The 14,902-nt window shown below is 39.0% G+C and overlaps 2 protein-coding genes across 10 annotated transcripts; one reads left to right on the top strand and one right to left on the bottom strand.

The window, feature by feature from the left end:
• Window positions 1-5,668: 5,668 nt before the first annotated feature.
• Window positions 5,669-10,056, top strand: LOC307046902 (uncharacterized protein). 3 transcript variants are annotated; one of them, XM_079693565.1, is made up of 5 exons: window positions 5,669-5,731; window positions 6,445-6,544; window positions 7,085-7,826; window positions 8,250-8,468; window positions 8,931-10,056. In XM_079693565.1, the coding sequence occupies exons 1-5, from the start codon at window positions 5,684-5,686 to the stop codon at window positions 9,145-9,147; spliced, it is 1,326 nt and encodes a 441-aa protein (XP_079549691.1). In that variant the 5' UTR covers window positions 5,669-5,683; the 3' UTR covers window positions 9,148-10,056. The 3 variants fall into 3 exon arrangements, with proteins under 3 accessions (XP_079549691.1, XP_079549693.1, XP_079549692.1); XM_079693566.1 differs by having other exon boundaries at window positions 5,691-5,731; window positions 6,445-6,987; XM_079693567.1 differs by lacking the exon at window positions 8,250-8,468.
• Window positions 9,885-14,786, bottom strand: LOC307046903 (uncharacterized protein). Of its 7 annotated transcripts, none has more exons than XR_013810279.1 (10): window positions 14,665-14,786; window positions 13,706-13,823; window positions 13,450-13,571; window positions 13,029-13,338; window positions 12,812-12,903; window positions 12,371-12,412; window positions 12,076-12,121; window positions 10,885-11,057; window positions 10,538-10,752; window positions 9,885-10,426 (listed from the first exon to the last, which is right to left on the bottom strand). XR_013810279.1 is itself a non-coding variant. In XM_079693569.1 (9 exons), exons 1-9 carry the CDS (start codon window positions 14,710-14,712, stop codon window positions 11,634-11,636), a joined length of 1,044 nt encoding a protein of 347 aa, XP_079549695.1. In that variant the 5' UTR covers window positions 14,713-14,786; the 3' UTR covers window positions 10,775-11,633. The 7 variants fall into 7 exon arrangements, 3 of the variants coding, with proteins under 3 accessions (XP_079549695.1, XP_079549696.1, XP_079549694.1); XR_013810280.1 differs by lacking the exons at window positions 9,885-10,426; window positions 10,538-10,752 and adding exons at window positions 11,207-11,793; window positions 11,900-11,992 and having other exon boundaries at window positions 10,775-11,057; window positions 12,076-12,143; XR_013810281.1 differs by lacking the exons at window positions 9,885-10,426; window positions 10,538-10,752 and adding exons at window positions 11,494-11,793; window positions 11,900-11,992 and having other exon boundaries at window positions 10,776-11,385; window positions 12,076-12,143.
• Window positions 14,787-14,902: the final 116 nt, after the last annotated feature.

The raw sequence follows: 14,902 nt of genomic DNA, 5'->3' as shown, positions 1-14,902 counted from the left end.
GAACAAAACGTGATTTACCTCTTAAATTTGTGTCAACCACAGACCTTATTTCGAGCTATTTTCCAAAACCCTATGGAAAAAATGCATTGCTTTTTGAGGAAAGAACCGGAAATGCTAAAAATGCTAACTTACTTCCGGGTTTTACGACGCGTCACTGCGGTTCTCTATTGCACTTGACATCCACTCATTTCATCACCTTTTAGGATAACAATTTGACCGTGTCAAAAATAAATTACCTGCTGCCCCCGCTAACAGAGCCACACGCGAACATAAAGTCTGTAAGGTGACATGTTGTGAGGGATTATTTTCTCAGCGACACATCCATCCCTTTCTGCCGTTGTCAGCTGATTGACAGCAAGCAAATCGCACTGTGCAGCACTGAATTATTCAAATGGTCTTCTTTGTTGCACTGGTATAAGAAGTTACCAAAGCCTGCGACTAGGACAAAAAAGCACTATGATCCCCATAGTTTGGAGAAATATTTAGTTAAAGAAAAAATAAAGAGGTTAATAGGAGAAAAAAATTCCCTTGGTAAAACATGAAATAGTCAATTAACAGTTGTGTTGTAATGGTTAATTAATTTGATCATCAACATTTTTACTTTATTCTTGTTATAAAACTAAGTCTGATGTGCTGCAGCACCTCTTTTCACCCCCCGCCAGAAACCAGAGCCCAGTCTGCTCTGATTGGTTAGCTGGTGGACCCTGTTGTGATTGGTCAACTGCAGGGGTGTCCAAACTGCGGCCCGCGGACCATTTTGAATCGGCCCTCACTCAGCAAATTAAAAAAGTATAATGACTTAAGTATAATAAACTTCTGCTTGTCTTACTGTACTTCTTAAATATATATGTTCAAATATATTACACAGTGTTCATGTGTAGGCCCCATTTTCAAATACATTCAGTCAATTAAAGTTGAAAACAAGTTGATAAGAAAAAAGCCCAATAAGAAACTCACATAACAACCTTGAAATCTATCCTTCATATTTCCTCTTATTATCAGCAATCTGAAGCTTCTGTTTTAAGGAATGAGCTGCCAACACAATAAATGAAACCCTATGGAGAGCTAAGATAGAGGCGGTTTTTTTCTTAAAGTATTTCAAGTATCAAGAATAATTGACATTGGATTGACTTTTCCAATTTATAACAGAACTTATGAGGCAATAAACGATTAGTGAGTGACCCAGCCCTTCGTATATTTTTCTGTATTTGGCCCTCGGTGAAAAAAGTTTGGATGCCCCTGGTCTACTGTTTAGAGATGAGTCAGAAATGTCCCATCCCCTGGCATATTACAAAAAATTAATTGGAGGCCTAGCCAAAGCACATAAAACAACCATGCGGATTTACTGACTAAAAATCCCATATCTAATATGGTTTTAGTGGCTGTATTCAAACAGAAAATAAAATGTACTCTCTCTGAGAAAACACTTAAATACACAAAGCTGCAGACAATTCTAATATGGGTCATTGTGTTCTCATGGATAGACTAACTGTCACTACATCAGTGTCCAACACAATTCGGAGATTGACAGTGTGTAAAGTTAATTTCATGAAAAGGAACTTTCAAAAAAGTTCAGATTTTAAGTTATTCCAACAGTTCTCATCAAATATGTATAAGGAATAGCAATGATTCTTTGTCCTTGAGGTAGGGTGGCCATTACTGCTCATGCTTACTACACAGCCACTATTCATCATTGAGGCTAAACCCTTGATTTCAACAGCAGGCCTTTTATTTCAACATATTAATGTTATAGCTGTGGTGCTATTCTTGTTAGAATGCAGTGTTTTGGACTTCCTGTACATGGTTTGTAGCAGCCCGCTTCCTCCTCCAGCTCAAACTCTCCCACGACTGGCAGTGAAAACAGCAGCGTGCTCCCCCCTCAAGCACCTGATTTTTGTGAATTCCAAAAGCATCAAAACATCCTCCCTCCCTATCTGTTCCCTCATCTCTCACTCTCTCTCCGACCTCGCTTCGCTCTTGCTAGATCACCCCCTCCCTGTTCCGCCTCATAGTCAGAGACACATAATCAATACCGTGGCTCAGCGTCCCAACTCTTATTGACTTTGTTTTTTAGGAAGACTCCATAAACAGTCATCGGGGAGATTCTGTCACTGCTTGTTCCATCCCCTGGCATTAAAACCTACTTCATTGCCATGATGAGAAGTTGTGGACAAGCTCGAGATGCACGCATGACCACCGGAATAACAAATACATGTAACCGTGTTTGGAGACAGCGGTACCACTTTCCACTTGCAAGAGAGACAAGGTTCAACACGGTGTGATGAGAATACAAACAGCACCCCGGGGCCTTTAGAGGTCGAAAAACAGGATATTTAGATGATTTGACAAGATAAGCTGCAGTGTGAGGCTAACCCTAACCCCAGGGTTCGTGAAGTGTTAGGGTTAGTATACACTCTATGGGGTTGTTGATCAAACCAATGACACAGCAAATTGCTGGCTTTGATTAATTTTTGTCAGTCCCCTGAAGTGTCAAGGTTTGCCAAATTTCTTTGACAGAATTTCATTTTTACGTTTTATTTTGTATAATGTTTATGTATGGCCTTTGTGACTTTGTGTGTGACTTTGAGTTTGTCCACATAAGCACTTTGCTCTCATTGATAACTTGTATTTTTAAATAAAGTATAAATAAAGCAAAACAAAGATCCAGGCCTTATCATATGTCTTGAATCCAAAAACAAGAGGAACACCATGATGATCAAAATAATTATTATATAAATTATAATACAACATGAAAAGTGACATATTTAAAGTTAAATTAAAGCTGATAACGTGTTCTAAATTACTAATGATTTCCTTTTCCATTTGCTACCCATGGCTTCTACTCATACTTCATCAAGGACCGAAACAACAGAGGGATCATTTTATTAACAAATATGCTCTGCAGAATTTCTTGCAGGGATGTCTGAAGTCTTTCTGGCAGGAGATAGATTAGTAAAGGTCACAGTGGACTTAATGTCACTTAAAAACATATAACAGGCTTTATCAATCACCTTTCACACGTACCCTACATTTCAAATTAAAGCCAGAACTCATGATATGCTCCAACAAATAAAGTCTGGTCCCCAATAAAGAGCGGTAAAACATTTTGTAGGGATTGAACTTGCTGCAGTATAATGGCTCACATGGTTAATTCATCACTTCCATTAAGTCAATGGGCTCAAAGGGGACACATAAAATAAAAAGAAGTTCCCAATTTTTCACCAAAAGCTAATTGGTAGCACATCAGAATATTGATTTATCACTCAGTAAGGAAATCGACTTATATGGCAGGGAACATAAAAAATAAAGGCATGCTTTACAAAGGAGCCTCAGGCCTTGGGTTTATTGCAGATGATGTAAATACATGTAACACTATCTGTAAAGGAACATGATGTAGGAAGATGGAGTCCAATCATCAAACAGATGATTCCGAACAACCTACACAGCCCCTATGGTGAACAATGTGGGATAATCCCATTTAAAGGGAGGCCACAGCTGAAGCCGTCATAATGAGAGGGAATAGAACAGGTGACAAAGCTTAGAAGATAAGCGAGGATCATTTTAATTTGCTTTAAAATGCAATGCATCTATAGCAGGCTTTAAAAGATACTCACCTCAAATACGGAACATGCTTCGTTAGCAAGAGGTGGGAGTGTTGGAGTTGCTGCATGTTTTTATGTGGTGTGCTAATGTTGGCCCATGCTGTCAGTCAAACAGCTGGGATAAGTCTTCGTGGTGATATGCACCTCAGGAGATCAGTTGTGCCTGCATCTATTAATCATCAATCAAACTTAATTTTCCTGGCTGCCACCTCTTAATTTTACCCTGAGAGCTCATGTGTTTACGCACACCATGGGTGCCACTTTGTTTTGAAAAGTGGGGGGGACAGTTTTTTAAAGCATTACATAAGTAATGTTGCCTTACCTTTTTTAGGCTACACCACTGCTTAACTAACCTAAACAAACACCATCTAACTTTACTATGGCACTATTTATCAATTAGGTTACCCAGGGTTTCCCAGTTTACCTACTCTAGGAATGGTTAGGTGTCCAGTGGTGTTACCGTGTTACCGTGGTGATTTAACCACAGGAATGCTGCATTCAGATGAAAACACGGTAAAACAGCTCAACTTCTGTAAAGAGAGCGGTGCCGCCCGACTAGGTGGAAGCGCTACCCTCTGCATCGTTCATCACTTGTCGCTGCGGTCAAAATTACAATTATTTCAAATGTGACCTAGTTACCCCTGCTTTTTGCCGCTAGCCAATCATATAAAATATGTACATAGCTATGCAAGCTAGAAGACAAATTGCACGCTTGGGTCCCTAGAAAGACGGACAGCAAGTGTGATTGGACAAACTGTTCTCGAGATTGTACATGTTGTCTTGTGCAAATAACCCTCTCTCAAAGTGTTCTCAGTTAATACATCTATTTGTGCATTATATTATTCAGAAGAAGTTTAAGAAATTATACTTTTTAAAAGTGGTGGGGACAAAATATGTCATTTTGAAAAGTGTGACATGCTCCCAGCACAAATGACACAGACAGAGTTTCTCTTCTGATGTTGACAAAGAAGCAGGTCAAGTTTTGTTTTTTAATATTCCACTCTGTCATGCTGGACTTTGAATGACCTTGTTTTAGCCTGAAATCAATAAACCTTTCCCAGCATTAAAATGTGTGAGGGAGAATATGCTTATTTCATTTAGAAAAAGATGACTTTATATTGCTTGAAACCTACAGTATGAGGCACAAAAGTCTAGTTATGAGCTTCCATAATCCCTGATGACATTAGTTTATACCCGTGTTGGCAAGGAGCAGGATGAGATTGCTTTGCACCACGGCAATATATAGATCTAAAAATATACAGCATATTGTAATATTTTACACTACATAGGGAGGAAGATCACAGCTATAGTGTGAGAAAATAATTTCTAATTTGGGCTCACAGGTCCCACAGAGGCATGGTGGAACAGTAATCCATACTGTAATATATTTTTATTATTGCCTCTAACAGAATCCCATTAATGCAAAAAATGTGTCTAGCCGATTGGAAAATAGCATCAGCTTGATACCAGCAGTTTAGTTGAAGTTTACCGCATTGTGTCTCTCAAAAAAAACATGATTCCTGCCGTATACTGTCGCAGTTGTTTTTTTCTACATTTAAATGAAACAATACAACAAAACTAGCTGGGTAGCTTTAGTAAAAGATCATGGTTTGGTTAGATGTTCATTTAAAAAATAAAACAGTTGATTTTTAGTTTTACACGAGTAACGAAGAGCGGCCTTCTGGGTAAGAGTTCCTTTGCGAAACGTAATTGACAATTTCATTATATTAGTACCTAATTTTCTTATTAAAGAGACAAGGCTGGAGGAAGAGGCATATTACAAATTACATTTCTAAATGATTGTTTTCATGTTTTATTCTATTTTTGGAAATTCTTTGCATATTAAGCAGTACATAAACACGTCATGTTTTATAACCAAGTATTATTTTGTTATAAGCAAACTACGGTGGCCCTGAGAGGCCAGGGTGCTGCAAATAAAAGAACGCTGCAAATAAAAAAAACGCTGCAAATAAAAAGAAACAGAAATGCCGCGCAAATAAAAACGCCGCGATGCAAATAAAAAAGCCACAACGGAAGTGAATTACCGGGGACTATTATTGCTGATGCACATACGGTTTTTTATGCGAGAGAAGAAGAAGTCTGGGGGATCTCCAGGAAACATCTCATGGGTAAGTTTATAATGTTAAAGTTACACAGGATGTAGATAATATCTGTCGCTGCCGTATTTATGACTTTAAATGACGTTATTTTGTGTGTGGGAGCAGATTATGTGTGTAGTGTATAATGTTAGTAGAACATAGCTACTTTTATCTGCTAACGTTAGCTGTTTTCTAAACAAACGGATCTGAGCCGACCGGGACTTAAAGATGATGCTAAGACACACAAAGTAAGTTGAATATGCCTTTATTCAACAGACGAGCTCGGGTCCTCTCCTCAACATGCTCTGAAGGAACAACTTTTACTGAATTAGGGCTGGGCAAGTTAACGCGTTATAATCGTTGCCCAGCCCTATATTGAATACATACAAGTATAGATCTTCACTAACATCCTGTAGTCAATCTTGACTCCATCAACATGTCATCTAAATGTGCCTGTCTAGAGATAAATGAGGGTCTCTTATCCTGCTTAGAGATAGAGAAGGGTCTCTATCCTATCCAAGACGTGCTTCCTTTGAGAAGTGTACTGGCTTTAAATCTTTCTTTTTTTTTTTATGTATTTTGACATTGTAGATGCATGGTTCAGATATTAAGTGATTGCAGCTGATATCTGCTGTTAAATTAGTGTCAGCTGTTTGCAGGTAACATTACCTGCTGCAATAGCTTACCAAGTAGCTGTTACTTAATTGCAAATGAATAACATTCACATTGCTCTTTTTCCACAGGCAATGTATTGTCCATATTGTGGGACTGCTGGGTGTTTTGGGAGGTTTTGCGGCTCCTGTGGCAGCAACATTGAATGTTTGGCTCCCTTTCTCGAAGATGGTAAGCTCCTCCTTAAAAGTCAAGAATTTCACCAGTACAGTGATAATGTCTTATTTGTATATGATTTGTTGCCATTTTAATATATGCTATACACATATTATTGTCAGTCATGGCAATTTCAACATGATTTAGAACTACTGATAAAAAAAAATGCCAACAAGTAAAAAAATCAGGTGAAATACCAAAGTTGACCAATTATGTGCTCCTTCATGTGCTGAGGGTTGAGCCTTCTGATGCGTTTATGCACAAATACAGGCATTAAAAGGGTACCTTTTTGTTTGCTACCTCTAGATTGATATGTATTTTTATCCTTACCAATTATGTAAGTATCCCAATATGTTGTCCTTTGCCTGTTTATTTCTCTTCTTTTTTGCTCCTCATGTCTGGAATTGTTCACGCATTGAACATACTGAAAACATACACTTATGCATCAAACATTTCAGGTATTTTCCTCATTACTGATACATTTTCATTTTTTTCTTAATAGGTTTTTTGTTATTAAGTTTCATTCCTAATGACACTGTTGTCTTTTCCCTTCAGTCACAGAATCTAATGAAGGAATCAAGGCATGCCTCATCCACAAGTACTTCACGGAGGGACACGCTTATGAAGTGATACTTGATTTTCTAGAAAAAAGACACAACATTTTTCTTAGTCTGAGGACCTTAAAGAGGAGGCTACAGAACGCTGGCTTAACAAGAAGGACAGACTACACTCCCATTGGCACTGTACACCAAACTGTTGCACATGAACTGAGAGGCTCGGGTCGGCTGTTGGGTTACAGAGCTATGTGGCAGACATTGCAACAAAAGTATCACCTGACAGTAAAAAGGGAGGATGTTAGACAGACGATTTCCAGACTAGATCCATCTGGTGTTCAACTTCGTTCCAGGCGAAGGTTTGTCCGAAGGGGATACGTCACAGCAGGACCAAACCAAGTGTGGCACGCTGATGGATATGATAAACTTAAACCCTTTGGTATTGCCATCAGTGGCTGCATCGACGGCTTTTCAAGGAAAGTTATGTGGCTCAGGAGTGGCAGCACTAACAACGATCCGGGCATCATTGCGCATTACTACCTGCAGTGTGTATCGGAGTTTGGACTACTTCCAGCCCGCCTTCGCACTGACTGTGGAACTGAAAACGGCACTATGGCAGCCATTAACTGCACATTACGATCTCAACACACAGATGATTTTGCAGGAGCCCTCAGTCACATGTATGGTACCTCAACTGCAAACCAGCGCATCGAGAGTTGGTGGTCTTTCTTCAGAAAGCAAAGGTATAGCCTTTTAAGGTCAGGTCCAATAATGTGTGTGTGTGTGTGTGTGTGTGTGTGTGTGTGTGTGTGTGTGTGTGTGTGTGTGTGTGTCTGTGTGTGTGTGTGTGTGTGTGTGTGTGTGTGTGTGTGTGTGTGTGTGTGTGTGTGTGTGTGTGTGTGTGTGTGTGTGTGTGTGTGTGTGTGTGTGTGTGTGTGTGTGGGGTACAGAGGTGCCCAAAAACTTTAAATCTATCTGGATGAAAAAAATTGTGAAATTACATTAGAGCTGTACACTAATATTTTCCCAAGGGGGTTTATGTGCTCCCAAATGAAATAATGTAGGAGCGCACCAAGAAATGTTCAACATCTCTAGAAATATTGTGACTTTTTACTTGAAGTTGTCTTTTTTTCATGAAATACAAAAGTTTTGAATTCCACCATTAGGACTCAGTTCTGGATCGAGCTCTTCAGTGACCTTAGAGAGAGGCACCTCTTCAATGGGAGCCATGAGCACAAGTGTCTGCTGCGATATGTGTTTTTGGGCATCTTCCAAAAAGACCTCGATGAGTACAGACAGCTGTGGAACAACCACACCATCAGACCTGTTCGCCTGTCTCAGTGTCCATCAGGTAAACCTGATGCCATGTACCACCTGCCTCACAGGTTTGTATTCAAATTGTTTGGTAATATTACTTTAAAATATATCTGACTTCATATAATTTGGTGTATCAGCCCAATATGACAAGTTTGTCACTTGATAAATAACGTGATTCATTTAGTCTGAAAACTCATTATTTCAAAATGATTTCAAGTCTTCAACGACTAAAAATGGATTCCAACACAAAACCTAAATCAGAAGATATCCAAAGCTATTCTGTCGATTTATCTTACTCATTTCCAAAAAGTACCTTGTGTTAGAAAGTGAGTAGAATGACCATATTTGACTGAAAGAGCTGCTGTCAACCTGAGATTAATTTCTCAAGTCAAAGCTCTTTGTTTAGGATTTAATTAACGAAGAACTGACTCAATGGAGTTTTAGTTATAATGCTTATCTAGCATGTTTGGGGGGTTAAATGATCCATTTGTAATCACTTGACTCATGTTTCAATTTATGACTGGTCATAGGTTTGGCGGAAGGGAGTGTGGATTTCCAGTGTCCTGGGAAGCCCTACACCACTTTGATGGCATCATGCAAGCATCATCCCAGTACAATTTGTGTGGTGATGAGAATCTGGAGATGCATTTTGTGGACTTGCAAAGACGGAGTGGGTTGGCTCCACCAGTGAACTGGACAGCTGCTGTTCAGAATTACATTTCCATGAAAAACATGTCTGGAGTGTAGAATACATTGCCCCACCAGCCCCCCAGAACCTTTTTTGTGTGTACAAGTTTCCAATGTAGGTTGAATATTATTTAGAATGCTGCAATTCTGAGTAGATAACTCCAGTGAAATATTCAGCTTGTATCTTTGCATAAGTCATTAGACTGAAGCCTTTCTTTGTTTAAATAAACCTACAGCATATTCATGTATTTTGTAAAACATGTTTTCAGAAAATTATACACCTAATATTTTGGTAATTGATTTTAATTTTGTTTTGAATATAAGCAGGTTCCAGCCTCTAAAATGTGAATATTTGCTGGATTCATTTGTTCTCTGTGAGGCTTCACTTTCTGACATTTTAAAGACCAAGGCGTGTCCGAAATCACAATCATTCACTACTCCCTACTCCTTATATAGGGAATTCTATATAGGGAGTATTGAGTGATTTCAGACACAGCCTATAACAAATTGATGAATCAACAATAACATTCATTCATTGCATCAGTCACATATGCTACTGTTATTTCTGTTTTCACAGTGGATCTGAGAATAAAATCTTGTGAACCAGCTACAGCTGTGTCATCTTTGTAGCGAGTGTGTAACATATATGCTATACGTAGAAAAACAAGTCCTTACGTTAAAATGAAACACTTTTAAACCATTTAATGAAAATCATTCAGCTTTACTCTTTCACAAAGTCCATGTAAAACATGTTGATAAAATGGGCAAAACAAAATTGGCACATTTGCACGACAAGGTGCCTTTTGCAGTCTTTATTTACTGTTTATGTAAATATTTGTAAAACATCTTAACACATGTTCTGAACTCTTGATTTAACCACGGTCTACCTTACCTACCTAACGAGAATATAATAACAATACAATACAAATGTGTGGTGTTGTTCACATGTTAGATATGAAATAGGACAAATCTGCCATGAAAAATACTCACATCTCTCTTACGTCACAACATTTTGGTCTGACAGACCGCAACATTAAAACAACGGACTGTGTACTGTGTGTGGCAACATTAACTTTTACCACAAGTTATTTAATTGTTTAAAGGCACCCAAAGCCGGGGGAATTATTAATGCCAAAGTTCATGTTGGCTTTGAAGGCACTATAAGTGTCCAAAAGAGGAAGCTTTAAAATGTTGGCACAGATATTTGCCATTGGGAATGTTGACGTTGTAGAACATAGGAACTGAAGGCGTGGCAGAGGACTCATACCAGCAGGAGGCACACATGGCACACCTGTAGCGAACATTAACACCTCCTCCAAGGTCACTGAGCTGTCATTTTCTAAAAAGTAGAGAACATTGGAATCAATTGACAGTAAATACTATCTACATCAACACCGGAACTTTTTACAATCTGTGTGTATACAAATCAGACAAGAGCAAATTGACTAACCTTCACAATCGAGAAGATAATCTGCCCAGTAACTCATAGCTTTCTCTTCCTGAGCCCTTCTGTTGCTTCCCTGTTGACTAAATTCAGGCTGGAACAGATTTTCCATCTCTGCAGCAGACAGCTTCACATCGGCATGACAGAGAGCAGGGGTCAGGACCGTCGGATGCTGCTGCAGAGCTGTCAGAAACGGCAAACTTTCAAGTCCAGCCTTGAATCTAAAATACAATTAAAAGATGCATGCAAAGATACATGTGCATCATGTAGAAGTAAGTAAGCAAGAAAATGGGACAACAGCAACACGTTTTTCATAATTATTTTAGCAATAACAATGAAATACAAAAACCTACCTTTCGATTGCAGTGTTGTTCCTGTGGATTATGTACCACTTCAGGTAATCCTCTACTATCATTTTTTTTTCTTCACATGACCTGACATGTCTGAAGCACCCAGCAGTCTGCAACATGGCACTGTTCCGTATCATCAAGTCCTGAAGGATCTCCACTGAGGGTGAATTCTGAATCTAAAAGAAGAGATAACAGAGTCCCACACATTTCAAATATGACACGTAATTATAAAAAATGGTAATGCCAGAAGTATATCTTGAAAGAATGGTTTAAGTGGACAAAACTCTCTCTTTACCTATTCTAGAATTTCACACCCTTCTCATACCTCTTGTAGGACTTTCCCTATCTCCTCATCTGTAATGTCTCCGACAGATGCCTTGAAACTGCTCTGCCCTGAGATGTAGCTGACCAGATCCTCTGACAGAAAATTAGGACCAGGTCCACCATGCACAATGGACACAGCAATCATCTTCCCTGCTAAATAATACTCATCCTCTCTGATAGCTGTCCAAGATAATGCAGAATAAAGAAATATTAAATCAGTTTCCATATTTGAAAACACTGCAAGGTTGAAATATGGGTTCTTTTAAAACATTATACACAAAACAGAACCTGTTGAATTGTAGACCAGGTAGCGGCTCTCCACAGGTCCATCAAATATGGGCCGTTTGTTCAGCTCTTTCATGAGAAGGGAGAGGAATTCTCTCTTGGGGCCACCTGTATCGAGACCTTCCTCAAACCTCCCTTCATCGTCAGAGGATGTCTTTCTTTTCTGAGAATGTTGCCCTTTTGAATCCTCTGACTGCTCCATCCCAGATGTTCGAGCGACAGATGTTAAATCTGCTGACAGCTCGATGGTCAATCTCTAGGGCCAGGTTTGCAGTTATCTCAGAAAGTGATTGCTGGTCCACCCTGTCATCAGATAAATTATGACCATGTTAAATGGTACACCATAGCACACATTTTTGATCAGGAAAAATAACAACCACAGTTGAAGTAAGGGTAACTTTTCTCTTACTTTGTATCCTCTGGAATGTCATGACTGCACTCAACACTGTCTGAGTCATCCTTATCCTCTATTACAATGGGCGCATACAGCTGAGTATATTTGCTGAGAAATTGACATACACAAGTTTACATTGTTGATGTTTTCATATAAAACATACTTGAATTGTAGAAAGGAAAGTATAATACCTATAGCACGCAGTTTCCAGCACACCTCCTGATGTTCCTGGGCCCTCTTGTGAGTCAGAAAATAAGACCTGAATCACAAACCATAACAGGGATAGGACAGGTAAGTTGAAGTATTTTAAATCATGGCTATCTGAGGGCTGATTTAGAAAGAAAAGACTATTCTAATGTACACAAACGTGGATCTCTGGGTCAGTGTGACACGTTATTTCATGTAGTTTAAGACATTAATTGTGTGACAATATTTCCAGACAAGGCTAAATGTGAACAAAAGAAAATGTTTTGGAGCCACAATTACCGGAGCTGCTGAATCACTGCCTGACTCTGCAGGTTCCCATACCTGGAAGTAAAAAACAATATATCAGTGTGACACTTCAAATTTGACAGAACTAGAGCTTAACACATTTGAACATAAATATTGAATTCTATGATTCTAACAGAAAGTGTATGTGATTTGCGCCAGGGGGAATGATCCTTCTTACATTATTACTTTCAGTGAAAAACATACACATTATTATGGTGTGATTTTGCAGGGATCTGCACTAAATAAAGTTGTTTTCTTAAGTTTGTATAATATGTGTAGGCCAGGACGCTGCAACATTTACCGCAATTTAAAATGCTATTTTGGGACATGTTTCATCGTAAAAATATGCCGTCTATGTGAAATCTAGAAACATTTTCACTTCCAGATAGAATTTACAATATAAGCGATCTAAGATACAACAAATGTAGTACTCACTAATGTATCAGCTGCATTGAATTCTGCAGAAGTTGGACTCATGATGATCACCTCTGAATCCGATGAGTTGGATTCAGAGCTGGTTTCCTGAGCTGTGAAATACAAGAACAGGTATAAGAGGATTTTAGACTACTCAGAACAACAGAGTGCTTTCCTTGACAAACAAATCAATTTAAAAAGCTCTTCTTGGTTGGTAATTAATTTCACAATTACTTACAAGATGTAAAGAAATCTTCAGCTGTACAAATGTACAGTGTGATACGTTGGTAGGCCTTCCCCACTACCTCTTTGTACTCGTTTAGAGTGAAGGGTACTTCTGTTCCTGGTATATTAGTTATCTTTGTACCGTCAGGGTAGAGCAGTACGTAGGGACCACCATGTACATTTCTGTCGAAGGTCTTCATTTTTTGCTCAGCAGCTCTCTGCAATTCGTCCGCATCCGACTCTGGTCGCATCAAAAGGGGAAGTACTGTTCCTCTTACAGTCTTCAGTACACCATCTTTCAGCCTCATAAGGCCTACTGAAATCTACAGAGAAACAACGAAATAGGCGACTGTTAACTAGTTCAGTGACACTATAAATACATGACAGAATGGACTGTCGGCAAATTATTAGTCTATCTCAGCAAAAAAATGTACCTTCACAACCTTCAGGTTGTCTTTTGATGGTGTTTTTTTTTTCTTAAAACCTGCTCGTCTCTCCTTCTCTTTTACACTCCGGAAAGTCCGGAATAACTCCAGTGTGCTTTTTCCTGTAGCCTCTGCTTGAAATAAGAGTCCAATCAATCGTCAATGACAAAGAACAGAGAGACATACAGTGTTCTCACCCATACTCATAAGATATAGAGTGTACATTGCCTAAGCCTAATTCAAAAAATAAAAAAATAAAAATTACCTCCACTTGTGCCTGTTTTATCAACATCACACAGGAATTTGAGGTCCTTGCCACATGAACAGCAAAAGGCTGATTTAGAGTCCTGCTGCTGTCCACAAAAAGGACAATACATTATGACCTGCAAGAAAACAAATAAAGTATCATTAGGTTGCTTTGCGCTTCAATTGCATGAACATCTTTCTATCTATCTATCTATCTATCTATCTATATATAAAGCAAGAAATGTCCGTGTGTGTGTGTGTGTCTGTGTGTGTGTCTGTGGCTCGCATATCTCTCTGACTGTTTGTCAGATCGACCTAAGCTTTCGGATATGGCTTGCGGATTGCATGATGATTTGCATCCTTCATTTAGAATTTTTTGGGATTCATTTTTCTAAACCTTTATTTTTGACGAATCTACGCGCTCCGATCGGGTACGCCCCCCGGACAACATTGCAAGCAGCAATTATGGGAGCCAAACAATCGGTCCGCTTAGTACAGGCACAAGCTTTGAACGGCCATGCCCCGAACGGGCACTGCACTAGTTTTTAAATAACACTAACACATTTGGAAAGACTAATCAGTACTACTTTCAACGCTGGCTTAATACAAGGAATCTCCCAAAATGGATTGCAAGTGTGTCTTAATCACGACATTCCCCACTGACAAGGGCAAGACAAGTTTCAGGCAGTTAAACACGCAAGAATACTGTGAGTGTGTGTGTGTGTGTGTGTGTGTGTGGTCTAGATTTAAAACGGTTCAAGCTGCACGGATAAATCGAGCAGAATCAAACAGTTTTTACAGACAAGCAAACAACTTGAAAATAGCTTTCTGCAGTTTTGATCAAAGCTATGTTCTACTAACATTATACACTACACACATAATCTGCTCCCACACACAAAATAACGTCATTTAAAGTCATAAATACGGCAGCGACAGATATTATCTACATCCTGTGTAACTTTAACATTATAAACTTACCCATGAGATGTTTCCCGGAGATCCCCCAGCCTTCTTCTTCTCTCGCATAAAAAAACGCAAAACTTCCGTCGTATGTGCATCAGCAATAATAGTCCCCGGTAATTCACTTCCGTTGTGGCTTTTTTTATTTGCATCGCAGCGTTTTTATTTGCGCGGCATTTCTGTTTCTTTTTATTTGCAGCGGTTTTTTTATTTGCAGCGTTCTTTTATTTGCAGCACCCTGGCCTCTCAGGGCCAC

Source organism: Notothenia rossii (assembly GCF_949606895.1).
Source record: "Notothenia rossii genome assembly, chromosome: 7".
NCBI lineage: Eukaryota > Metazoa > Chordata > Actinopteri > Perciformes > Nototheniidae > Notothenia > Notothenia rossii.
The sequence above is the reverse complement of the archived record's forward strand: the minus strand, read 5'-3'. Positions and strand labels throughout refer to the sequence as shown.

Bases quoted from the DNA above. Each gene is read 5' to 3' on its own strand.
- LOC307046903 (XM_079693568.1), bottom strand. From the start codon at position 14,712: ATGCGAGAGAAGAAGAAGGCTGGGGGATCTCCGGGAAACATCTCATGG. The intron at 12,904-13,028 runs GTAAGTAATTGT...TGTATTTCACAG, and splicing joins TGAAGATTTCTTTACATCTT to CTCAGGAAACCAGCTCTGAA. The intron at 11,993-12,075 runs GTATTATACTTT...TCAATTTCTCAG, and splicing joins CTGGAAACTGCGTGCTATAG to CAAATATACTCAGCTGTATG.
- LOC307046902 (XM_079693565.1), top strand. From the start codon at position 5,684: ATGCGAGAGAAGAAGAAGTCTGGGGGATCTCCAGGAAACATCTCATGG. The intron at 6,545-7,084 runs GTAAGCTCCTCC...TTTTCCCTTCAG, and splicing joins GGCTCCCTTTCTCGAAGATG to TCACAGAATCTAATGAAGGA. The intron at 8,469-8,930 runs GTTTGTATTCAA...GACTGGTCATAG, and splicing joins ATGTACCACCTGCCTCACAG to GTTTGGCGGAAGGGAGTGTG.